The 26,384-nt window shown below is 41.4% G+C and overlaps 1 protein-coding gene across 2 annotated transcripts in view; it reads right to left on the bottom strand.

Annotated features, from left to right (window-relative positions):
• The window catches only part of edc4 (enhancer of mRNA decapping 4), a 90,146-nt gene extending 64,591 nt beyond the window's left edge, over positions 1 to 25,555 (bottom strand). The window contains exons 1-11 of one of the 2 annotated variants that reach the window (XM_080187079.1): positions 24,967 to 25,555; positions 21,214 to 21,370; positions 20,415 to 20,523; positions 16,505 to 16,604; positions 15,836 to 16,022; positions 14,372 to 14,516; positions 13,870 to 13,974; positions 12,269 to 12,378; positions 10,585 to 10,668; positions 7,852 to 7,947; positions 6,674 to 6,773 (exon numbers count right to left, since the gene is read on the bottom strand). In XM_080187079.1, the coding sequence (XP_080043205.1) occupies positions 6,674 to 6,773; positions 7,852 to 7,947; positions 10,585 to 10,668; positions 12,269 to 12,378; positions 13,870 to 13,974; positions 14,372 to 14,516; positions 15,836 to 16,022; positions 16,505 to 16,604; positions 20,415 to 20,523; positions 21,214 to 21,370; positions 24,967 to 25,201 (1,428 nt within the window). In that variant the 5' untranslated portion in view covers positions 25,202 to 25,555. The remainder of the gene's footprint in view (positions 1 to 6,673; positions 6,774 to 7,851; positions 7,948 to 10,584; positions 10,669 to 12,268; positions 12,379 to 13,869; positions 13,975 to 14,371; positions 14,517 to 15,835; positions 16,023 to 16,504; positions 16,605 to 20,414; positions 20,524 to 21,213; positions 21,371 to 24,966) is intronic. The other variant, XM_080187080.1, reaches the window with a different exon arrangement.
• Between the last annotated feature and the right edge of the window lie 829 nt (positions 25,556 to 26,384).

The following is a 26,384-nucleotide window of genomic DNA, read 5'->3' as shown; positions in this document are numbered from 1 at the left end:
CCTTTGCCTCTCCAGGAAGAAAAGACCTAGCTCCCTCAACCTAAGGCATGCCTCCCAATCCAGGCAACATCTCCTCTGCACCCTCTCAACAGCTACCACATCCTTCCTGTAGTGAGGCGACCAGAACTGCACACAGTACTCCAAGTGGAGTCTGACAAGGGTCTTATAAAGTTGCAGCATTACCTCCTGACTCCTAAACTCAATCCCTCAATTAATGAAGGCCAGTACACCATACACCTTCTTGACCGCATCCTCCACCTGCGAGGCCGATTTAAGAGTCCTATGGACCCGGACCCCAAGATCCTTCTGCTCCTCAACACTAAGACTCCTACCTTTGATACTGTACTCCTTCATCCCATTGGTCCTGCCAAAACGGACTACTACACATTTATCTGCGTTGAAGTCCATCTGCCATTTCTCTGCCCAGTCTTGCATCCTATCTATGTCACACTGCAACTTCTGACATCCCTCCAGACTATCCACAGCGCCACCAACCTTCGTATCGTCAGCAAACTTACTAACCCATCCCTCCACTTCCTCATCCAGGTCATTTATGAAAATGACAAACAGCAAGGGTCCTAGAACAGATCCCTGGGGCACTCCACTGGTGATCGACCTCCTTGCAGAAAAAGACCCAACCACAACCACTCTCTACCTTCTGCAGGCAAGCCAGTTCTGGATCCACAAGGCTAAAGCCCCTTTGATCCCATGCCCTCTCACCTTCTCAAGAAGTCTTGCATGGGGGACCTTATCAAACGCCTTGAAGTCCATGTAAACCACATCCACCGCTCTTCCTTTGTCAATATGTTCAGTCACATTTTCAAAGAACTCAACTAGGCTCGTAAGGCACGACCTGCCCTTGACAAAGCCGTGTGTCATGACAACAGAGCATTGCTCCAAATTATGCACAGACATACCGAACTTTTAAATAGGACGTGTTTTTTGAAAAAGAACCCATAAGCAATATTTGTCTGAGACTACAAAGTAACCACTTGCTGGAATTCCTATGTGGATTATACTCAGTCCAGAAAGAGACAGCAGAATTTTACACCCTTTTTCAGATAGATGTTTCAAAGGAAGAGGTGCAATATAAGTTGAACTGAAATCTCCTGTGGAGATAATGGAAGCTGATTACCATCTCAGCAGGAACCATACCCTGTGTGTTTATATTCCAGACATGTTTGTGCTTTGCCCCTTCCAGGAATATACAAGAAAAGGGATTAAAAACCAACAATAACTCTGGTCTGTGTGTGCTAGTCTGCTATTCCAGCTCCACTGTGTTAATGTGTGCTGCAAAGATCACAACTAAAGTATTAAACATCCCTGCTGCTTGCAGGTAAAAAGTTTCTAATTGCAGGAAGCAAGTCAAGACGGCAAAGGCATAATCAAAAAGGAAGCAGGAATCCTTCCAGCTAACCTGCAGAACGAAGAATCTACCCAGCTGCCGAAGTCAGCACTACTAGAATTACCCAATTTAACAGCTGGAAAGATGCACCACCATGGACAAGCCAAAGACTGCTCTGCATACTTTTTAGCTTTGGACTCACTTCACCATTCTAATCTCTGTGTATGTTGTGTGTTATCAATTTCTGCTTGCATTTTAATAATTAATAAATTCACCTTTCTTTAACTCAAGAAAGCCTGGTTAAATTGGTTCCTTTTAAAGCAAATACATTTGGACTGCGAGTAGGTATCCACAAGGGAAATTAACCACTTTTAAATTAACCTTATTGTGACCAACCAAGGGGATTGAGTAAAGAAGCAGAGCCAGTTCATCCTCCTGACCCAGGAGCATAACAATTTGGGGTACCCCATCCAAAATCATAAATTTGGGAACCTCACCCAGGGACCAGATGTATACTTGGTAGTGTACAACGACGCAGGATTAATTAGCAATCCCACAGTAAAGGAACCTTTAGCTAGTAACGATCACAATATAATTGAATTCTTAGTTTGAAGTAAAGAGCAGGTCTAAGAGTCGTGTTTAAACTTAAGTGAAGGTTTAAATAAAAGGGTACGGGGATTTTCCGAACAGGAGGAGTGTGGTGACTAGGGGATTTTCACAGCAACTTCATTGCAGTGTAAATACAAGCCTACTTGTGACAGAAATAAATCAACCTTAAAACAGAACAAAGTGAACTGGGGAAATAGGTTATGGGGTAGATCAGTACAATTGCAGTGGGAGAAGGAAGCATTTCATAACATTCAGCAAAAACCTTTTATGAATCTTTTCAATAACAGGGGATGAGAGGTGGATCAGGAGAGGTGAAAGCACACATAGAAATAAGGTATTTTGATGATAGAAAGATATGAAATTTGTTGTTCAGCTCAGGGACAAGCAGAATTTGTAAGGTTTTCAACTTGGGCGAGCAGTTGAGGAGAAGAATGTGATAAAGGGTCAGAGTGTGGTATTCCTGGCAAGGACCAAATCTGACAGCTTCAGTCTTACCAAAATTTTCACACAGTAAGAGTTCTCACTCTCACTTTGTCACCAAATTATTTACCTAGCTATTTGGCAGAAGGTATGCTCGGTAAAAACATTTTGCAATAAAAAAACCTGAAAATGCTACAGAATAATGGCAGTAGGTATAAAACCATAAGAAGTCTCACAACAACAGGTTAAAGTCCAACAGATTTATGTGGCAGCACAAGCCACTAGCTTTCGGAGTGCTGCCCTTTCATCAGGTAAGTGGGAGTTCTGTTCACAGCAGGTATAAAAGCAGGGGAAGAGATTCTGTCGACGACTACATTAGTGAACACTGAGGTAAGAGCATGGCAAGCAGGGCAGCAGTAGACAGATGGTGGATGTCACAAAGCTGTCACAGTAAGAAGTCTGACAACACCAGGTTTACGTCCAACTGATTTATTTGATAGTACACTCACTGGCTTTCGGGGTTAGTCCCTTCGTCAGGTGAATGGAGAGTTCTGGCCTCAGACAGAGCATATAAAGCACAGACGGTTTACAGATTACTGATTAGAACGCGAATCTTTACACCTAACCTGCTGTTCAAGTCCTAAAATGGCCAACAATGTGAGTGGAAGGAGCATTGATCACAGGTTAAAGAGATGTGTATTGTCTCCAGACAGTACAGTAAGTGAGGTTTTGCAAACCCAGGCAAGTCACGGGGGTTACAGATGGGTTCATGTCGCACTATCTGTAACCCCCGTGACTTGCCTGGGTTTGCAAAACCTCACTTACTGTACCGTCTGGAGACAATAACAAGAGAGTAGTTAGAGGGAAAATTGGTCCTCTTAGGGACAAGAGTGGAGAGTTGTGTATTGAGTCGGAGGGAATGGGGGAGCTCCTGAATGAATACTTTGCGTCGGTATTCACGAAGGAGAGGGGTTCGGAATCGTGCGGTCTCTTGGAGGGAGCGGAGGTTCAGTTGCAGGATATAGTTATTACGAGAGAGGAAGTGCTAGGGCTTTTAGGTAGCGTAAGGACGGATAAAGCTCCGGGGCCTGATGGTATTTATCCCAGGCTGCTTAGGGAGGCGAAAGATGAAATTGCTGGGCCTCTGGCGCACATCTTTGTCTCTTCTTTGGACACAGGTGAGGTCCCAGAAGACTGGAGGGTAGCAAATGTGGTACCGCTGTTCAAAAAAGGTAGTAGGGATAACCCTGGGAATTATAGGCCGGTGAGTTTGACGTCGGTGGTAGGGAAGTTAATGGAAAAAATACTTAGGGGTAGGATGTATGAGCATTTGGAGCGTTGCGATCTGATTAGGGATACGCAACATGGCTTTGTTAGAGGGAGGTCTTGCCTTACGAATCTGGTGGAATTCTTTGAGGAGGTGACAAAAACGGTTGACGATGGGAGAGCCGTTGATGTCATCTATATGGATTTCAGTAAGGCGTTTGACAAAGTCCCTCACGGTAGGCTGGTAGAAAAGGTTAAGGCGCATGGGATACGAGGCCAGGTAGCTAGGTGGATTGAGAACTGGCTGGGAAATAGGAGACAGAGGGTAGTTGTGGAGGGGACCTTGTCGGGCTGGAGGCCAGTGACCAGTGGTGTGCCGCAGGGCTCAGTACTGGGACCTCTCCTCTTTGTAGTCTACATAAATGACTTGGAAGAGGGCGTAGGTGGTGTGATCAGCAAGTTTGCTGATGACACCAAGATGGCAGGGTTGGCGGGTACGGAACTGGATTGTCAGGTGATACAACAGGATATAGATAGGTTGGTGCAGTGGGCAGATAGGTGGCAGATGGCATTTAATCCTGACAAATGCGAGGTGATGCATTTTGGACAGAATAATGCAGAGAGGAGCTGTGTGATAAAAGGTAGGCCGATTAGGAGTATAGACATACAGAGGGACCTGGGAGTGCAGGTTCACAAATCCATGAAGGTTGCGTCACAAGTGGAGAAGGTTGTTAGGAAGGCTTATGGGATGTTAGCCTTTATAGGAAGGGGCATAGAGTATAAAAGCTGCCGTCTAATGCTTCAGTTGTACAGAACGTTGGTTAGACCGCATTTGGAGTACTGCGTCCAGTTCTGGTCACCTTACTACCGGAAGGACGTGGAGTCTCTGGAAAGGGTGCAGAGGAGGTTTACCAGGATGTTGCTTGGCATGGGGGGACTGGATTACGAGGAGAGATTGAAGAAACTGGGGCTATTCTCCTTGGAAAGACGGAGATTGAGAGGGGACATGATAGAAGTATATAAGATACTGAAGGGAATAGATAGAGTTAATAGTGAGAGACTGCTCCCTAGACTGGGTACGAACATGAGAGGTCATCATTTAAGGGTGGGGGGGGGGGGTATAATTTGGAGGTGAGAAGAAGGTTCTTTACGCAGAGAGTTGTGGGGGTCTGGAATGCGCTACCGAGTAGGGTGGTGGAGGCAGGAACGTTGGACTCGTTTAAGATGCAGTTAGATAGGCACATGAGTGAAACGAGAATGGAGGGATATGGTAGGGGCTATTAAATAGGGTTAAACCTCGGGAGACACCGGAAGGGCAGGCTGTATGATTAATATTTTTTGTCTTTATTCCACAGGTGGAGGTCCACCTCGTGTCAAGCGAGGGGCATGCACACGGCGGGTCGTGCGTGGGCTGCTCTTGGAAGTCCAGGAGTGGCCTAGTACTTCATGTCGGTGTGTGTGCTTGATCCTGGACCGGTAGACGGGTGCCGCAACAGCTCAGTGACTAGCACTGCTGGCTGTGCAGACATATGGATTTGGGCCTGTGTCTGTGGGAGTTTGCGCATTCTCCCTGTGGTTGCGTGGGTTTCCTCCGGGCGCTCCGGTTTCCTCCCACACCCCAAAGATGTGCTCTTAGGCTAATCGGTTTTTACCAAATTGACACTATTTCTTCCCTGAATCTGACTGAGTAGGGTTCCATTCGTAGACATGCAGGGTAGAATAGGTGTAGGGTGATGCGGCGGCGCAGGCTCGTTGGGCCGAAGGGCCTGTTTCCCGTGCTGGGTTGTTCTTTGTTTATCTCTTTAACCTGTGATCAGTGCTCCTTCCACTCACATTGTCGGCCATTGTAGGACTTGAACAGCAGCTTAGGTGTAAAGATTCGCATTCTAATCAGTAATCTGTAAACCGTCTGTGCTTTATATGCTCTGTCGGAGGCCAGAACTCTCCATTCACCTGACAAAGGGACTAACCCCGAAAGCCAGTGAGTGTACAATCAAATAAATCGGTTGGACTTAAACCTGGTGTTGTCAGACTTTTTACTGTGTTTACCCCAGTCTGGCATATCCACATCATGACAAAGCTGTCAAGCAGGGTTTGAGGTGGCAAGGGAAAGATAAGTTGGTCAAAACTAAATGCATGGCAAATGATGGACTGGTAGCAAAAGCAAACAAGCACAAATTCTGAACCTTCAGGAAGAAATGGCTCAAATTTCTCAAATCCAACTTTTAATTCATTAATACAATACTGAAAATGGCATATGCTCAACACTGAGATAAAAATCTCAGATTCCATTAATGCAATTTAATACCCAACTTGTGAAAAACAGTTGCAAAGGAATGATTTCTCAAAGCAGAATTTTGCTTGCAAATCACACAGCATGCCCAAATAGATTGCCATCGAGTTATAATATTGCTTGCCATTTTACTATCACTTGTTAAGGCCTTTACTCAGTATGTATACACACATTTCCATGAATGCTACCAGCTTTTATTGCTGTGGATGCATGGGAACACTTGGAAATATTCATTTCCTCCACCACTGGCACTCCATATAGATGGTACTGTACCATTGGTAAGATGCACTGCAACTCGCATCCTTCAACATCACCTTCCAAACTCTCAACCTCTGCCACCAAGGAGGAAAAGGCAGTAAATTCATCAGAATACCACCACCCACAAATTCCCTTCCAAATCACAATATCATGACTTGGATTTATATCACCATTACTAGGTCAAATCCTGGGAATTTCTTCCTAACAGCACTGTGAGATTATACCTACTGTAGCAGTTCAAGAAGATGGCTCACCATCTTTTGAAAGACAACTAGGAATGTGCAATAAATGCTGGCCTTGCTACTGACACTCATCCCACGAACGAAATTAAACATTGCTCAATGGAATTTAACCATGAATAAATGAAGGTCTAGTCACTTGACCATCCCTTCACCTTACGTATGAATCACTGTAACTAAAATGCACATAACTCAAAGAGAACATTTGTAGAGATTAAATGCAAAAGATTTAAAGAAACTTACTTTTCTCTGCACATCGCTGAGGATTAGGTATTCTGCAGATAGATCCAAGCTGGCTTTCAGACTTGGGCGTACACTGGTGTTAAAAGAGTCAGGCATAAACCTGAAATATATTTTTAAAAAAATGATATAACAATAATACGATAAACATGATCCCAATCTATCAAACTGGAGCACGTGACCCCGAATTACCAAAGAAAATACCGGTACTTCACACAACTCGAGAAAGGGAGAAAAATAATGAAGGAAATGTACTCTAAGACTAAACTTTATACAAGAAAGATATGGTACATTTCACAACACCGAAACTTGTAACAGGCAACAGGAAAAGACAAACTTGAAACAAAGGAATGCACAAATTAGCACCCAATGCCAAAGCAAGTTTCTCCAACAATCTGTTTGGAGCTGCACATAGGAGGACATTTGAATTACCCACTGTAATATAAACTGAAATATTAACAGAGAATCAGCTGCCTGCACCCCACAACCTGCAAGTTGTCCATGGCTAAACTAAACTATTTGATATTAGCATGCACAAGACTTAAACTTAGAAATGGTAGCCCATAGCTAAAAAGGGACAAAAGGTGCAATAATAAAAAATCTTGAGAGTCGATCTACCAGATTTGAAAAATACTGGATACCAACTACAGCAGTCAAGTTCTATAGCTGTGAGGCAATATTGTAAACTGTGAATCACAGAATCCCTACAGTGCACAAGGAAGCCATTCAGCCCATTGCAACTGTACCAACCACAATCCCAGCCAGGCCCTATTCCTGTAACTCCATGCATTTACCTTGCTAATCCCCCTGAAACTAGGGTCAATTTTAGCATGGCCAATCAACCTAACCTGCACATCTTTGGACTGCAGGAGGAAACCCTCACGGACAAGGGGAGAATGTGCAAACTCCACAGTGACCAAGACTGGAATCGAACCTGGGTCCCTGGCACTGAGGGGCAGCAGTGCTAACCACTACCATTCACTGTGGGTACGAATGATAGCCCCAATGGGTTAAACTCATTATGGAGAAAGAAACTCAGGGAGGCAGGGTCATTTCTTAAAATGAAATTGACACTCCATATATTGACATCTTGATCTGTCAAATTTAGCAACAGGATGAAGTTAGCATAAATGCATCTTAAAAACAGGACAGAGTTTAAGCTCAAAAACAGGACTTTGCACCTGATGGTCTGTAAACAGGTCCATGACACAGTACACCACATCTTCAGCTCCCTGTTCTGATCTGCGCCAGTAATCAAGAAACGCCAGAAAGGTACACTACAGAACAAAGAAATAGTAAAAAGTTAACAGATAAAACTAGAGTTAACATGATGCTGGCCTTCATAGCGAAGGGGATTGAATACAAAAGTAGGGAGGTCTTGCTGTGGCTATATAGGGCATTGGTGAGGCCGCAGCTGGAGTACTGTGTGCAGTTTTGGGCGCCGCACTTATGCAAGGATATTTTGGCCTTGGAGGGAGTGCAGAGGAGGTTTACTAGGCTGATACCGGAGTTGAGGGGGTTGACCTATGAGGAGAGGCTGAATAAACTAGGCTTGTACTCGTTAAGAGTTTAGAAGAACGAGGGGAGATCTCATTGAGACGTATAAGATGATGAATGGGATGGATAGGATAGAGGTGGAGAGACTCTTCCCGCTCAAAAAAGACAGCAGGACTAGGGGGCACAGCCTCAAGATAAAGGGGGGGTGGTTTAGAACAGAGTTGAGGAGGAACTTCTTCACTCAAAGGGTGGTGAATCTCTGGAATTCTCTGCCCGTTGAAGTGGTGGAGGCTACCTCGCTAAATATTTTTAAGACGCGGGTTGATGGGTTTTTGATAAGAGAGGGGATTAAGGGTTATGGGGAGAGGGCAGGAATGTGGAACTGAGCCACGACAGATCAGCCATGATCTTATTGAATGGCGGGGCAGGCTCGAGGGGCCAGATGGCCTACTCCTGCTCCTATTTCTTATGTTCTTATGTCAATGCTTAAAAAAATGAACTTGCAGTTATATAGCACCTGTCACGATCTCTTTCAAGATATCAAGATAGTCCAATATGCTTCATAGTGAATGAAATAGTTGCTGAAACAAGGCATTAGTGATTGACATCTTTTAAAAATTGTTTTAATCCAGTGGTTTTTTTTTCCTTTTCATTCCATTTTATTTGAAAGCTAACAGCTTCAGATTGCATATTTCTTTACCGTAGTAGCAAAGTAAAAACACCAAAAGTCAAATAATGTACGCAACCCAACATACCTTGAACTGATTTCACATAGGTTTTCTCCTTAGGTTTAGTTTAACTAGATTTTGTCTCTATTATAACAGGTTTGGTTTGCACAAAGAAAGCATGGTCACAAAATTAATAAATTCTCAAGGCAACATTTCAGAAAACATTCATGATTTTTCGGGCTCTTCTCAGAGGTGCTCTACAGGTATTTCACTATTGCATCACAGCATTTTGGTGTTCTCTGACCTGGCTGCCGTTCCGCATATTTTGAATTACTCTGCAGCAGTTCTGGCATCATGGTGACCAGAAGTGAGAACTGGCCTTTCATTAGCAGTTTTGGTACCAAACTACATGAGCACAACTGCAGTTGGGACAGCGTTTGAAGTCTTAGGGAGTTAACAATCTTTATCATACAAAGCACTGCAGACCTCAAAACCTATTTAATGGTATACCATTATGAAAACAGTAATGCTTGTTGCACTAAAAATCTTCCATACAACAATGCACTCGATGGAGCAGATTTTACAAAAATGCATAACTTAATATGCAGCATGATTTAAAACAGCAACCTATGCTAAATACCACTTAATTTAGTCCAGTCAGTAACACATCTTGTAATGACAGTGGTCTCGTCAGTTATTTTGTTTATGTTACATAGCAATATTTTGCTACTGAAGACTGATGCAAAAATCCAAGCAGCTTGAACACGAAGTTAAATGGGCAGTAGAACCAGTCCTTTCAGTGTGATCTCAAGCAAGTACTCAAAAGCTTTTAAAGGCAAATTTACATTCACTTCTAAAGAAAATTATTCTTTTGACAAGCAAAAATGCTCAAATTTTGCCTATTTTTCCTCCATGATACAATATTTGTAAATAATCTTGGAAATATTTAATAAAGTGAATGCTATAATATAGAACTTTATTCAATAGCTCATTTCCATAGTTTTTTTTCTGTGAAGTCAATAATTTTCTCCTAAAAACAAAATAAGCCTGGATCAATATTAGTTTCATAAATTGCCATGTGCGGCAGCTCAATGGAGCTCCAACACAATGAAACGATGTGGGCTCAAACCCTGGATTCTCCACAAAGCAGCTCCCATCTCAGCCACATTGTCATAGATGGGAGCTGAGCCACGCACTTCTCCAGCACAGGATTGCAGGGGAGTGGGCAAAGAGGATAAAAATCACTCCAGTTTGCTTTGGGACACTTCCAAGTGGACAGTTCCAAAGTGGCACAAACTCCAGAGATCTAGAAATGGGAAATGGAAAGAGATTTAAAAAAAAACAAATCCCAAAATAACTTTGCAATACTGTTTCCAGGTTCTTCCATTGTCACTTAGCCATTATCAAGTCATAAAAATAATGCTTCATTACTAGTCTGCAAAAAAAAAAAGAAAAAAGGGAAGATCAGGACAGGTTTCAACAGTGGCCCCACTATTTCAATGACTGGTGAGAGCATAAGCAATAAAAACAAAAACAACTGCTTTAAAATTCAGCATTTTTGGCATCAAGAACAAATGGGTTTAAAATATTGATTGTCCCTGGCTACCTATTTTACGGACTAAATTTCAATAAGAAATTGTTGATTCTTTCAGCACTCTCCTATACAGTTGCACATGGTATAGAAAACGCTGTTCGTCTGTTAAATGGAATACACACTTTTAGAGCAACAAAGTTGCAATACAAACTTACTCTGGATCCTGCTTTTTGTGATTGTCACAAAAAAGTAGGCATGATAATGGTCTTCCATCATGAGGCTTCCACTCATGAAGACATCTGACAAAAGATCCAAACAGCAAATGAATAGGAAACACAAAACAGATGCACCTTCAAAAACATGTGACATAACAAGAATCATATGAATTTAATAATTGGATAATTCTGAAGGTGGAGATGATGAACAGATTCTCAGGTTTCCACTTAAATTATGTATCTCATATGTATAAAACCCCTTTCAACAAACACAATGAATCCCAACCCAATGAATCAGCATTCAGGAATGAAAATTCACTATGACATCTGGCTAATGAGCTCACTAAAGAAAGGAGATTCTTTCTGGAAATTCACACTTGTAAAACGTACACTGAAAGCTCAGTAGCAGCCCTCTGCAAAGAAGGTTTCAGTGAAAACAACTGGAAAGAGAAAGAGTGCTTCCATTTAAGGAATTTCAAAAAAATATTTATGGTAGATATAAAACTACCATAACCCACATCTCTGTAATAACTAGCAAATTCCCATACTAATTGCATAAGAAAACAAATGTGCAAGGGCAAGAAGGGTGCAGCACACATAGGTTACAAAGTAGAAAACAAAAATGTAGTTAGTCCAAAATATCCAACCTAATATTAAAAGATCAAAGTTAAAATCAGGTTACACAAATTTGATTCAATATTTATACAAGTAGATTTGAAAACGCAACAAGCTTTTGCCATCACCAGAATTCAATACCCTCTCCGAATATTGCAAAAGGCAAACACTAATCTCACTGCCAAGGAACAGAGTTGATGCCAATACTTCACTTTCAGCTGGGAAAGTTGGGTAAATTAGAGATCAAGAGATCAACTCTAAACTATGCACAATAATAAGGCAGCTTGATCACTGGAAAAAGCTTAATAAAATTTTATCTATGACCCAAACTCAAACTAACACTACCACCTGCTCTAAAGACACAGGACCACACCACATTATGTCACTGTTGATTCTAACAGTTTAGTCACTTGTCCCTTCAAATCCTACAGAAGGGATAACTTCAGGTAAAAATGTGTGAATGTTACCACAAACGAAACTGAACTACAAATTATAGAAACACTATGGGTTGGTTGAGCTGTGCAATTTATTTTGTACAAATATTCATGCAGTTGAAAACATTTTTCCTTTAATGTACCCATGCTGTGCTCAGATCCAAAGAAAGATTACTAAAATTAGTAGGATAAAAGGCACAATAGATAAAATTAATTGAGCATTCCTCAAAAGTGAACATAAACTGATTTTTAATATCAGATTTTTCTGAATATTGCTCTGCCCATCATGTTCCTCAGTAGCTAAGGCATCATTTCATACAATAGATTCAAGCAAATGTGTTTTCCACTTTATAACCATGCTGACATTTGTGCTAAAATTAGACTGGCAATTCACACTACAAGAAGCATAAAAACAAGTCAAAGAATGCTATTTACCACTATTAAACCTCAAAGGGTTTAAAGCAATTAAATACTTGCAGCATACATCTGTTTAAATGATGGACTTCTCTTTTTGTGATTTCTGGCCTTTGCTTCTTTACAACTTTGTTTGCATTTTTAGAACAAATTTAAATTTGCTAAATTTGTTAAATAAAACAAACAATCAGCTAGATTCAGCGAAAATTACAAATCAGTACCTTGGTTGATCTTGCCCCTCTATGTAGATCTGCCAGAATTTTACATATCCATCATGACTTGCAGTTGCAAGAACAGTTCCATCTGGGGATAATGCACCTTCACTGATTCGCTAGAAAGAAAGACTATTTAGAAATTTTGCTTCAAATGCTGGTTATAATCATTTGCATGTAGAACAGCAAAAGCTTTAGTAAGTTTTAAACTATTAACATCACAGCCAACATTGATGACACAAAGACATTGCCAACAGTGTGGACAGAAGCATAAAATTACAAAGAGACAGTGATGGATAAAGTGAACAGGCAAAACTGTAACAAATTAATTTCAATGTAAGCAAATGTGAGGTAATCTACTTTGAATTTAAAAGAGATAGAGCAAAACACACAAAACCCAAAAACAATTGAGGTCCAAAGGAGACTTAAAGGTTCGGGCACGAAGATCATCAAAAGGTACAGAAAAATCAAAAAAATCTAACAAAACGCTGGCTTTTATATCTAGAGGGTAAAATATAAAAGGCTAGAAGTACACGCCGTAATATACTTGGCCCTGTTAAGACTATACCTCGATTCCTGCGTCCTGTTTTAATCTCCCTATTTCTAAAATTTTGTTCAATCATCTGGAGAGGATACAGAAACAGGGTGCATGTTTGATCCCAGAATTTGAGGGACTAGCAGCTAAGAAATAAAAGCACTGAGCCATTGAAGTGCTTTTGAAATGTAGACACTGTTACCATGTAGAAAACATGGCAGCCAGTTTACACTACGCAAGCTCGCACAAATAGCAACCCAATACTGACCACATTTCAAAACAAACTAGGAATATTGGTCAGAATACTGCAGAAAATTCCCTTGCTCTTCCCTTGCAGTACCATGGGCTCTTGCGCATCTACCCAAGGGAGAAGATGGGGTATTGGATCGACATCTCATCTGATAGATGACACCTCCATCAATGGAGCACTCCCTCTGTACTGCACTGGTGAATCTAATTAGACTGTGCTTGGAGTGGATTGATCCCACAACTTTCAGGTGAGAATGTGATCAACTGAGCCACAGCTGACAATACAGAGGAACTAGACAAGTTCTGATCAACAAATTGGATTCAGGGTCAGTGGAAACATGCCAAAGAGAGAATAAAATTGACTAGTAGTCTTCTTCTATATGAAACGGTTGCTATATTCCCTTACCAACTTCGCATTCTCTACCTCACTTGCCTCAAGTAAACCTTGACTGGAATCACTGCCCTCATATTTTCTAACAGTTCATAACACTCCTGCTGGTAAGTGCCTTAGAATTTATTACAACATTAAAGATGCTATACAAATGCTAGTTACATTACTCAAAACGTTTAGAAAATTCATCACAGGGGCAAAGCATCTAAACTTTAAGAAAATAGTAATACAAAAATAATTAAAAGAACTCCACTCATGCGTCCAAACTGTTTCTTGCTTTTGTAAGATTTGCCATTACTAAACATGTCACAAAGATGATTACGGGTCAGAAAGTTAACAGAAATGCAAAATCATTTTGACAAAACTTTCAACATGCAACAGACAATCAACCACAAGTTAAATGAATTTATTTTTGTTATGGAAGACTATACTTACTGCGGTGTGCCCTTTCACAACGATGAAGCCTTCTTTTATATCTGTTGCTTCAACGGGCCAGACATTATTACTGTTTCTTAGTATATCCAGATCCCAAACTTCAGCCTGCACAAAGTGACAAGTATAAAACATTCAAAACCTCAAAGAAATGAAAATTCACCCATTCATCAACTCTAATTAGATTAATTTTGTCCTCACAATGGCTCATTTGGAGAGATGTTAAACAATGAAAATCATGACCATCCAAAGCCTTAGATCCTTATTCAAACTTCAGGAAAACTTTGCTTCCTTAATATACAGGTAATAGATGATCCAAGTTATTAAAGTTAACCTAAAGCCAGGACTGGGAAAGTAACTAATAAACAAATCTCATTTTGATTGGAACAAGGGTTTGTGCTCCAGATTCAAAACTGCCCATGAGCAACAACAGAGATTAGCTAGTTTTTTTTTAAGAAATAGCCACCTTAAAAATACTAATATTACTGATTGCCATTCATCTTACCCTATCTTCGTGTAAAACAGCAAGTGTTTGATTTCCTTCATCATTTTCATCATTCTCCTCTGGAATAAAAGGGCACCAGATAACCCTCCTGTTTGCATTTAAAGGTGTTCCCTCGGGTCTCTTGATGTGCACTACGATTTTTTCCCTGAACATGAAGTAAAGGAACTGCTTTTTTTAACAATAGTGTTTAGCAAGATGTTAATTTTTTTTGGCTGATTACCTCTTACAGTCTAAACAGGAGCATCTTTTCAAAAAAGGTGATCCCGTTACTACAAATGCAACAGGATACAACACAGAGGACATTAGAGGGCATTCTTTCTATTGGGCCTGCACATTGATAGAGCTGTCCAATTAATCACACTCTCCTAGAATTGTAGAATCCCCATAGTGCAGAAACAGAACATTCAACCCATCAAGCCAATCCCACCCAGGCCCCATCCCATAACCGCACGTATTTACCCTAATCTTTCTGACACTAAGGGGCAACTTAGTATGGCCAATCAACCTGAACTACACATCTTTGGACTATGGGACGAAACGGGAGCACCCGGAGGAAACCCACAGACACAAGAAGAAGGTGCAAGTTCCACAGGCAGTAGCCACAAGTGAACCCAGGTTTCAGGCGCTGTGAAACAGAAATTCTAACCACTGCATCAGCATGACCAAAGTGGAGAATGTGGGTGTTCCTGTAAATTGTTCCTTCCCAAATAAATACACAATTCTCTTTCAAATATTATTATTGAATCTGCTTCCACCAATATTTCATCTGTGCATTCCAGATCACAAGTCACTGTAATATGTGCTCCCTGAAGTCACCTATATTTTTAAAATCACCTAAGCCTTCTAGTTACCACTTTTCTTGCTAGCACTGTGAGGAAGGAAGGGAGAGGGGGAAGTGACTAGTTTGAAGACCAAAACTGCAAGAATAAAATTCATTATGCGTTCCCCAGCTCAAACTATATGGCCCAGGTAGGCTATAAATCATTACTTGAGCTTATTGCTACAGTTTACCGGAGAACTTAAAACTTATTCTGACTTGATCTCATTAGTGTCTCAACTGAACTTTTGATAGACCTTTTCAAACACCTTGCTAAAGTCCACATCAAAGGTGGGCTTAGCACTTTAGATGTGCAAAGCCCACCTTATTACCTCAAATCAATTAGAGGGCATTCTTTAATTCAGTTAGTCAGACACAATCTTCCCATAGCAAATCCACTGCTGACTATCCTTGATTAAACCACAACTCTTTTAATGACAATTAATACTCAGGTTTATATCCTCAAATACTAATTACCAATTCACTTCACCCAAATTAGACCAACAGTTCATAACTTCTCCTATATTCAGTATGCAACTAAACTTCCCAGCAGACACCTCTCCCCACAAACCTACTTGCAGCGTTAATACTTTACTAACTTTATAACACATGGCAGATTAATATTTGAATTGTCTGTAGAAGGATACTGTATTTTCCCATTTTCTTCATTAAGTTGCCAGACGAACAGGTTGCCTGCCTCATCAACACAGGCTAGCTGATTTGAGTTGAGGTGTGCAAAACTCAAATCAGCAACTCCCCCGGTAAATCCTTTCAGTAAAGTCCGTTCAGCCATTTCAACACTCAATACACGTACCATGCCGATGCCATTGGCTCCTGTGCCAAGGAACATAAAAACATTTAGTTTCCACGTGAACATATAAATCAAAGCTGTTCAGCCATATAACGTCACTGAATTAACAAAGTTTTTAACAGTTGCAGTTCTGATACAAACACAATGCATAAGTCATTGAATTTCATAAAGATGGTCAATACACGAAGCAAATTGCTTTAAATGCAAGTAACTCAAAGTATACGCTGGTTCCAAAATACGAACAGGTAGGTTCCTTAGGACTTTTCAAAATGTCTCAACGTTACTAATTCTCAAATATTCGGTAACTAATTATCAAAAACTACTGCCAAATTAATTTATAGCTTCATGGGGTATTAGTTGGATTCTTTTTGTTCCAAAGGAGATTTGCATTTTGAAATCTTAAATGTTCCCACTAAATTAGTGAGTCTAGCCTGTCAGTTCATGGAATTGTGCAAGATTCTTTTGGAAAAGCCACATCTATCTGCTAGACATTATTCATTCTCACCTCTGATGACATATGCCAGATACTGATTGGACACTGCTATGAGGTTGCCATAGTAGTATTTCTGCTCCCATTCATACTTTGCCACAGGTTGTATTTTAACCTGAAATATAATACATTGGTTAGTTTGTCTGTTATGATTAAAACCAATCAAACTTCATTGCACTCAATCTATCTTTCCAATAATTCTAGATTTGCTTTCTCACATTAAAAACTCATTGATAGATCATCTTGGTCATTAATCTAACAGGCACTGCGCAATCCAACACAAACTCAGGTGAAAAACTGCAGATCTGAATGAGTTGGTCGCGTTGTAGCAAACGAGGTTTAATTTGAGGTACTGCATGAACCACTTGACCGAATTCATAGAATCCCTACAGTGCAGAAGGAGAACATGCAAGTCCACTGTGCCTGTACCAACCCAGGTCCTTTCCTCGTAAGTCCACATATTCATCCCTTGACACCAAGGATCAACTTAGCATGGCCAATCAACCTAACCCGCACATCTTTAGAGTGTGGGAGGAAACCCACACAGACACAGTGACAATGTGCAATCTCCATACAGACAGTAACCTGATGCTGGAATTGAACCAAGTCCCAGGTGCTGCAAGCCAGCAGTGATAACCAGTATACCACCATGCAGCCTTCCTGTTCTTTTTGTACATAATTTCCCAAGCATTTTTCCCTAAAATTCTAATCAAACATGAAGAAATTGATTAAATAGCATCCTACAACAAATAAAAATTTGAAGAGTTTTGAATAAATAAGAGATACCAATCTATTCCCACAACCAACTCCCTTCAGAGTCAAAATCTCTTCCAAGTTCACTGAAATAAATAAATTAAACATTTTCCAATAGTACACTCTCCAGAATGAGCTGTTGTATAAACAAGACAATTCACATCCAACAGCTGGTCACAGCTGATCTAGAATCAATACTAGCACTCAGTACAAGAAAAACACTACTCTTTAATCTATGCAAATGCTTCAATTGACATAATCAAGTTCAGATCAAACATTAAGCATTTTAATGTTTGACTTCAATTTGGTTTTATCAACACAGTTACTGTTTAGGTTTCAGGCTGTATGGAGTATGAAAAAAGCTGCATTATACCAATACAGTGCTGAGTTCATCCTATGAAACAATATTGATTTTACATTGAAGATACATTAGTCAAGCCTGCTAAAATTGTTTGAAACCAGTGTTGACTTACAAGCATCAACTCGTAAGAACATTTTATCTATTATAACCCCCCCCAACAGATTACCATAAATCACAGTGTATGAGTCAACATAAAGCTTCAAAAAAAATCCTTCCAAAACCAAGGTTTCATTAATATGCATACGCCAAGTAGAAAAATTGAACCACCAGTGATGGTGTAGATGATCACTATTTTTAAATGTGGAATAAAAATATAGCACTGGTAATTCAAATTAAATCAACGTGACACATTTTACTGAATATATTTATTCTATAAGGATACCTTTAATCACAATGAAATGTTTTAAAAATCATCAGATTAATTATCTTTGGCATTCAGCACAAGGGGTTCATCAATTTCATTCCAAGTCAGTTTGGCTATGGCATTATTCTGACGGTCCCAATCTGAATCACATTCGATTACAGAATCATTATTCCAAAACAAATGATCTTCCGCTTCATCCATCAGATTGGATATTGTGCATTTTTTAAATGAGCTGATGATAGTCGACATTAATAGCATTCCATGATTTGAAGAAAAAAACCATAAAACACAAGCAGGGGAATACAAATATTTCCAGTCTTTGAAGATTTTTGCCCCGTTAACCATCCATCCATTCCAATGCTTCCCAAACTTTCCCCCTCACTGCAACCCCATTTTAATGCTTGAAATTTGGTGCAACTTCAGAGTGACAGCAGAGGGCATGGAAGATCAGTAGTTGTGTGGGGACAATTGGTTTTGTCCACAACAGCCTTGAAAGCCTTGATGTATAGCCTTAGAATCTGTAATACAGCTTCAGCACCAATCCCAAGACTGTCCCTCTATTCCCTACAGTGCACAAAGTACCTCCTCCATTATGACTATGTCCAAGGAATCCTTGAAAATGATGCCCAGAACAGCAAAAACTGTCCTACTAAAACCACTTAGGAAGAAAAAACTCTGCCTGGTCAGTCTCCATCTAACAGTTGTCATTGCTGCCTCAGACCTTGTGACTCCAAATGATTGGCACCATGACCCCTGCAGTGAAAACATGGCCTTGGAGAGCATAGTTCCAAAGATTAAACCTCCTGGTGTAACTGCAATTCAGTTGTCATTTTTACACCAACATCTCTAGATCTCATCAGTTATAGTGGATCTGAACACATCACAAAGGCCCAGAGGGTGCCTATTCCACACAATGTTGATCTATAGCTTCACTCCACCTTCATCCATCATGAAAACGCTCGAAAACCCTTGCTGTGCACTTGATTTTTGGCATGGTTTTGCATAGGAAAATGACCACAGCTTTAACAATGTTCCAATCAATCATGCAGGCTAGTACGACCAATAATCTTATCCCACTGAATAGAATCTCTACAGCACAGAAGGCAACAATTTGGCCCACGAAGTCTGCAACAATTCTCTAAAACAGCGTGCCACTCAGCCCCATCACCCTGCCCTACCCCCATAACCATGAGCATTTACCATGGTTAATCTGACTAATCTACACATCTTTGGACACGAAGGGGAAATGTAGCATGGCCAATCCACCTAACTTGAATATCTTCAAACTGTTGGGGGAAACCATAGCACCTGGAGGAAACACACACAGACATAGGGAGAACTTGCAAACTCCACATAGTCACCCAAGGCCAGAATCAAACCAAGGTTTGGCACTGTGAGGCAGCAGTGCTAACCACTGTGCCACCATGCCATCTTGTCTTCTAGTTTCCACCATAGATATTTCCAAATCTTTCTGCTCCACAGTTCATTAACTGGGCATATCAAATTCATGGATATTTCAGCCATTGCGCTGATGAGAGATGTTGGGTAGTCCTATTTTTGCCACTGTCTCATGGTGAATCGCTGGAATCTGGTCATTTTGGCATTGAGACCTTTCAGTTGTGAGCAATGTTGGTCAGCTGCTGCAACATTAAACGTTTTCATCCCACAAAGCAGCTATGCTGTTGATAGTTCTGAAATCCTTACTGGACTTAGGGTTTGATTTAGCCCACTTCAAATCCATATATATAAATTGCATTTCTAGCGACAATGTAACCATTTGGATAATTCTCCAGGAGCCATTCCGATAAATGCTTCTCATGGTCAGGCCAGTGGCTGGGCCCTGTTCTCATGGCATATTTGGTCTTGAGCATCTTTTTCGTCCTTATTTTTTCGTCCTCCATTCACACACCAGTGTTTCACTGATACCTAATTCTCTCACTGTAGCACAGTCATCTGATGAGTTAACAGACCTTGCAACTTTTAGCTTGAAAGCAACTTCATATTTCATTCTTTCAGCAGAAGCACCCTTTACTGTTTGTCATTTGCAATGTGAGGCCTAATTCTGCTCCTTTGTCATATCATTGTGAGGTCTTATGGTCTGTGTAGGCACATCTTAAACTCCTGAGCATCATCATGGCAACATAGCTTATATCGCCTCCTTGATCCCATGCACCAATTTATAAGATGGGTGCCTTTCTGAGGTGAAAAATTAACACCAATTCTTAATGGAGGTATTGCATTCCTTAGCAGAAAAGAAGGGCTGACATACGTAGAATCAAACTTAAACATGATTTTTGGCACCAAAAGGTCATTTTATATGCCACGTACTACCGATGTGCAAATGTATAACATTTCATTAGGAATTTTAAGCTCATTGCAGCATTAAATTTGATAAGTCAAAGGCTGTGTTTAGCATCCTCAATATTTAGTGCTGTTTACTATCTTACCTTGTTGCTACCCCTGGCCTTATTACTGATACTCGAATCATTGCTTGCCACAATTTCCACTTCTTTGGCAGATATAACACAATTTGAACTGTCATCACCCGAGAGGTATCTGGAGAAAAACAATCATCAGTGCAGGCCTGTATCCTTAAAACAGAACTAGCATGCTGCCCTGTGGTGTAGTGCCTTGAATGATATATTAAAAACATTCTTCACAGAATGGCAAAATTTTACTTTCTCATTTCGCAAGAATGATCATATATCAGATCTGGGGAGGCACAAGATCTACAGCCTCACAAGCTCCAGGGACTCGGGTTCGATTCCCGGTTTGGGTCACTGTGTGTGGAGTTTGCACATTCTCCCCGTATTTGCGTGTGTTTCCTCGGGTGCTCCGGTTTCTTCCACAGTCTGAAAAACGTGCTGGTTAGGTGCACTGACCCGAACAGACGCGGGGATGTTTCTAGGAGAATTTCACAGTGATTTCATTGCAACATTAATGTAAGTCTTACTTGCGACTAATAAAAAATAAATTTTTAAAATCTCAGCAAGAGCAGTGTCATTCCTGGGTAATAAATAGCAGAAAAAAGGAATTCAAACTCTCACAAAATGCTCTTGCACAGTTGCAAAGTCACCAGCAAAAAGTCAAATAATAGGGTTTTGGTGCATCTCGTGTTGGGGATTTATGCTTTATTTTCTGGAGAGAGACAAAAGTGATAGGGAATAAAGTACATTCATTAAAAAGATACTTTTTCCAAAAGAAAACTGCACATTTGACACTAAATAAAAAAGTAGCAGTTCATACATCTCCTGATTTTCCTGTAGGTTCAGCTTATCCAGATTTGCACTGTTTGACTCTCTGAGAATGGGTCCATCTCCAGCTGCAATAGGATCTGGAACCAGCAATCCATTCAGTTCACCATTGTAAGATGCGGATTTCTTTTGGTTGTCAATCGTTGACTCTATAGGAAGGAATTACATTAAATGATCAGAACTCTCAGTGCCCCTCAAGTTTTTGATTAGCAAACCACAGAAGGTAGCAATGCTTAAAAAGTACAATTTTGATTTGAATCAAGATGGTTTATAAATGCAGCATTTAACTGAATATGGATGCAATTACAGTTTCAAAAATTCACTCAATATTACAAATTGCAATATTACACGTGTCAAAAACTTGGCATTTTAACAAGAGCTCAGAAGGGGAAAATTACTCAGTTCCCACAAAGGAACTGGTAGATAAGGCATGGATTTTGTGGCAGGACCAAAAACAATGGCATCTGTTTAGCAGGATAAAATTGTGGCTCATTGAGAGAAACTCAACCAAATTTCAAGAGATGGAAAAGATGAACAGTTGGGTATCATTAACATTCACATGGAGGTTGACAATGTCATCAGGCAAAGCATACAGATTAGGAAGAATAGATAGTAAGGATATCTCCACGGATTCCTGATAATGGATGCGAGGGAGAAAGAGCAGCCACTGCTACAGATACTAAGAGTCAAAGCAAACACCATTACCTCAGGGCAAGCCTCATTTACAATACTCTAGAATGTAATATACACAACTGTTTAATCAGGAAGTGGTGTGGTGGATTATAAGCCTAGTTCCTTTCTGGGATCAAGCATATTCTCAGATAATCACTCACAACTTAAGGTGAAGAAAGTCAAGACACCAAATTGTGTCTAACTCTCCCCAAAGAAAAAGAACAAGTTCAGAATATTACCTTCCCTCAGACAGCCTTTTTAACAAGTTGCGGCTAGATTATATTGTCCTGGATATTGTAAGGGTTCGGAAATGCCTCCTTTAATGCATCTCTCCAGCAAATAGTTCATGAGTTAGTGATACAGAAGACAATATAAATTCCAAACTGTATAGAAATATATTAAATAACTGAATATGCAATTCACAGTTGGTAAAACAGTCAAATGCAATGGTGGCTTCTGGCATATTGGGTGGAAAAACAGTGTTATCATCCCACCCTGAAAGGATTTTGGTCATGAATGCTGGCAGCAGAGGACGAGCCACAGGTCCCAAAATCAGTAATGTTAAGATTCAGCCACAGGGGAAAAAGTAAGGTTTGCATTTATATGGTGCTTTTCACAACCACCAGACATCTCAAAGTTCTTTACAGCCAATGAAGTACATTTGAAAGGGGACACTGTTGTAATGTAGAAAATACAGCAACAAGTCTACGCTCAGCAAAATCCCACAACAGAAATATGATCATGACCTAGTAATCTGTTTCTGTGATGTTGACTGTGGGATAAATATTGACCAGGGGAGCTCCCTGGTTCTTCAAATCATACGCTAGGATGTACGACACTACACCATGTACGGAAGCCTCAGTTTACTGTTTCATCTGAAAGAAAGTACCTCAGACAGAACAGCACTGGAGTGTCAGCTTTGAATTTTTTTGTGCTCAAGCCCTGGAGTGGGAACGTCTCCAAGATGAAGCAGTCGGACCAGAGGTACAAAGTTTTTAAAAATAAAACAGTGACACAGGATCTGACATTCAGCATCGCCTATACCAGAGACACCATTTTACAGCTGACCAGAATGAGCCACTGAAGCAGAATATTTTCACTCACTAGTAGCCATGTTTTTATTTTGCATCAGTGCATGTCACAACAACAGTCTATCACATCTTATTCTCTTACCACTAAGGGGACAGGTACTAATCAGATTAGGAACTCATGCCTCAATTTTACCAAACCTTATTCTGGAACTATGCTACTGCATATAACTAATTTAAAAACACATACAACTGCTTCATGCATGAAGTTTCATACTTCTCAAGAGCAATTAGAGATGGGCAATAAATGCTGACATAGTCAATGACACCCACATTCCATGAACAAGAAAAAGAACAAGAGAGTGAGAAGTGATATCTCATCAACTCTGCAGCTTCTTGACAAATCTCAAATGCAGTATTTGACAAAGCTTTTGAGGGTTACAGATCCTCATATTTCACACTCCAGTCAGCACTACACTGGTTTGTATGAAAGATCTATCTTTTTTAAACAAATTGTGAATTCCAAGTTTATCCTTTGCCCTCCAGAAAGCAAAGGTACTGACCACAACCACATGCAACCTATACAGGTAGCACACCAAGTGTTCAGCATGCTTGGAATCTTGAGGTTTCTTTCATTTCAAAAAAACTGTACCCTACCAAAAAAGACATGCACTTCATGCCTGGCAATATAAATTTACTGCTGACATATAATGGCAAGTTCATTTTGATATGAGTAATTAGTATAGCATGTAAATGAAACAATAAGATCGAAAGCTTGCAAACATTAAGAGCTATGAGGAGAGGCTGAATAAACTAGACTTGTACTCGTTAGAGTTTAGAAGAATGAGGGGTGATCTCATTGAGACGTATAAGATGATGAATGGGATGGATAGGATAGAGGTGGAGAGACTCTTCCCGCTCAAAAAAGACAGTAGGACTAGGGGGCACAGCCTCAAGATAAAGGGGGGGCGGTTTAGAACGGAGTTGAGGAGGAACTTCTTCACTCAAAGGGTGGTGAATCTCTGGAATTCTCTGCCCGTTGAAGTGGTGGAGGCTGCCTCGCTAAATATTTTTAAGACGCGGGTTGATGGGTTTTTGATAAGAGAGGGGATTAAGGGTTATGGGGAGAGGGCGGGAATGTGGAACTGAGCCATGACAGATCAGCCATGATCTTATTGAATGGCGGGGCAGGCTCGAAGGGCTAGATGGCCTACTCCTGCCCCTATTTCTTACGTTCTTATGTTCTTAAACCATTAGGCTTAAAATTAAACTTGCTGAACAGCCATGAGCATACAGAGCAGAAGAAAAATATATACAATGGTGTATCAATATAATTCTGCACTTTGATCATTGTTAACCTCCAATCACATTGTGTACTGGTATAGACTAATCAACATTTTTTGTCCACATAACAGGATGAGAAGGGGAATTCAAATGTGAGAATTTACAGTGCTGACTTAGACTACAGGTAGAAATACAGTTTACGATCGGATTCAAGCAGAGTAACAAACTGAGCCAATAACTTGTAAGATTGCCAACATATCGATTGCTAGTGCGTGCACGATTTAGCTTAATACCAAAAAAAATCTACATTATACATTTCTGGCCATATGCACTGTTATGAACGTTGCTGAACGAGGAAACAAAACTGAAAGTGAACTGTCCAGCTGGGTAAACATTCACTCAGTACCCGGCATCAGCAGAGACACCTCCCCACTGGAGTCGGTCAGTTGGCGCCGCCATCCCGCCGCCAACAAACGGACAAGGAGCCGGTCCTCGACTCCAAAGAGAGAAAGCCTGCTGTCCCCGAGGGAACTCTCCTCTTTCAGAGTAACTCAATCCCGGGCAAGGGTCAGCCTACTGCGGGATGCGGGTCCGGTGGTCGACGCCAGGTCCCTTTCCCCGTTATAAAGTGAGTCAACACCCCCCCCCCCATACCCCCGGGATCGATCACCCACCCAGCCAGCAAACCCACCCCTCCCCGGGCCTCCCGCTGCGTGTCTGTCCACAGCCTTGAATCCAAGCGGCCCCCACTCTCTCCTTACCGCTGACCCGGTCCAGCTTCAGCATGTCCCGCAGGTGCTGCGTCGCGTTCTCAATGTCCATCTTGGAAACCGGACTCGGCGGCGACGCCATGGCGGTGGCAGCCCAGTACCAGAGAGTGCGCACGCAGCCCTCCCCGCCAAACTGCCGGCTGCGCCACAGACAATCCCGTCCCTTCCGGTGCAACCATAAACTCTCCCCCCCGCCCATCCCAACCACCAAACCCCAGTAAAACATGACCGGCCCCAGCCCTGCTCATCAGTAAACCATAAACCAGGGCACAATGTGGGAGATGATGAGAAGGATGTGCACTGTACCGCAAGCCCACAGACAGTCTCACAATGCTCCACTTCTCCAGCTTCCACCCTAAATGTGTTAAAGAAGCCATCCCCTATGGACAAGCCCTCCGTATACACAGGATTTGCTCAGATGAGGAAGATCGTGACAGACACCTCCAGACACTGAAAGATGCCCTCATAAGAACAGGATATGGCGCTCGGGTCATAGATCGACAGTTCTGATGCGCCACAGCGAAAAACCGCACCGATCTCCTCAGGAGACAAACACGGGACACGGTGGACAGAGTACCCTTTGTCGTCCAGTACTTCCCCGGAGCGGAGAAGCTACGACATCTTCTCCGGAGTCTTCAACATATCATTGATGAAGACGAACATCCCGCCAGGGCCATCCCCACACCCCCACTTCTTGCTTTCAGACAACCACGCAATCTCAAACAGACCATTGTTCACAGCAAACTAGCCAGCCTTCAGGAGAACAGTGACCACAATACCACACAACCCTGTCACAGCAACCTCTGCAAGACATGCCGGATCATCGACATGGATACCATCATCACACGTGAGAATACCATCCACCAGGTACATGGTAAATACTCTTGCAACTCAGCCAACGTTGTCTGCCTGATACGTTGCAAGAAAGGATGTCCCGAAGCATGGTACATTGGGGAGACCGTGCAGACACTACGACAACGGATGAATGAACGTCGCTCGACAATCACCAGGCAAGACTGTTCCCTTCCTGTTGGCGAACACTTCAGTGGTCACGGGCATTCAGCCTCTGACCTTTGGGTAAGCATTCTCCAAGGCGGCCTTCACGACACACGACAGCGTCGCTGAGCACAGACTGATAGCCAAGTTCCACACACATGAGGACGGTCTCAACAAGGATCTTGGGTTCATGTCGCACTATCTGTAACCCCCGTGACTTGCCTGGGTTTGCAAAACCTCACTTACTGTACTGTCTGGAGACAATACACATCTCTTTAACCTGTGATCAGTGCTCCTTCCACTCACATTGTCGGCCACTTTAAGACTTGAACAGCAGGTTGGGTGTAAAGATTCGCATTCTAATCAGTAATCTGTAAACTGTCTGTGCTTTATATGCTCTGTCTGAGGCCACA

This window comes from Carcharhinus amblyrhynchos, chromosome 4 (assembly GCF_965287045.1).
Source record: "Carcharhinus amblyrhynchos chromosome 4, sCarAmb.v2.hapA, whole genome shotgun sequence".
NCBI classification, from domain to species: domain Eukaryota; kingdom Metazoa; phylum Chordata; class Chondrichthyes; order Carcharhiniformes; family Carcharhinidae; genus Carcharhinus; species Carcharhinus amblyrhynchos.
Note: the sequence above shows the minus strand (reverse complement) of the source record. Positions and strands in the feature narration are given on the sequence as shown.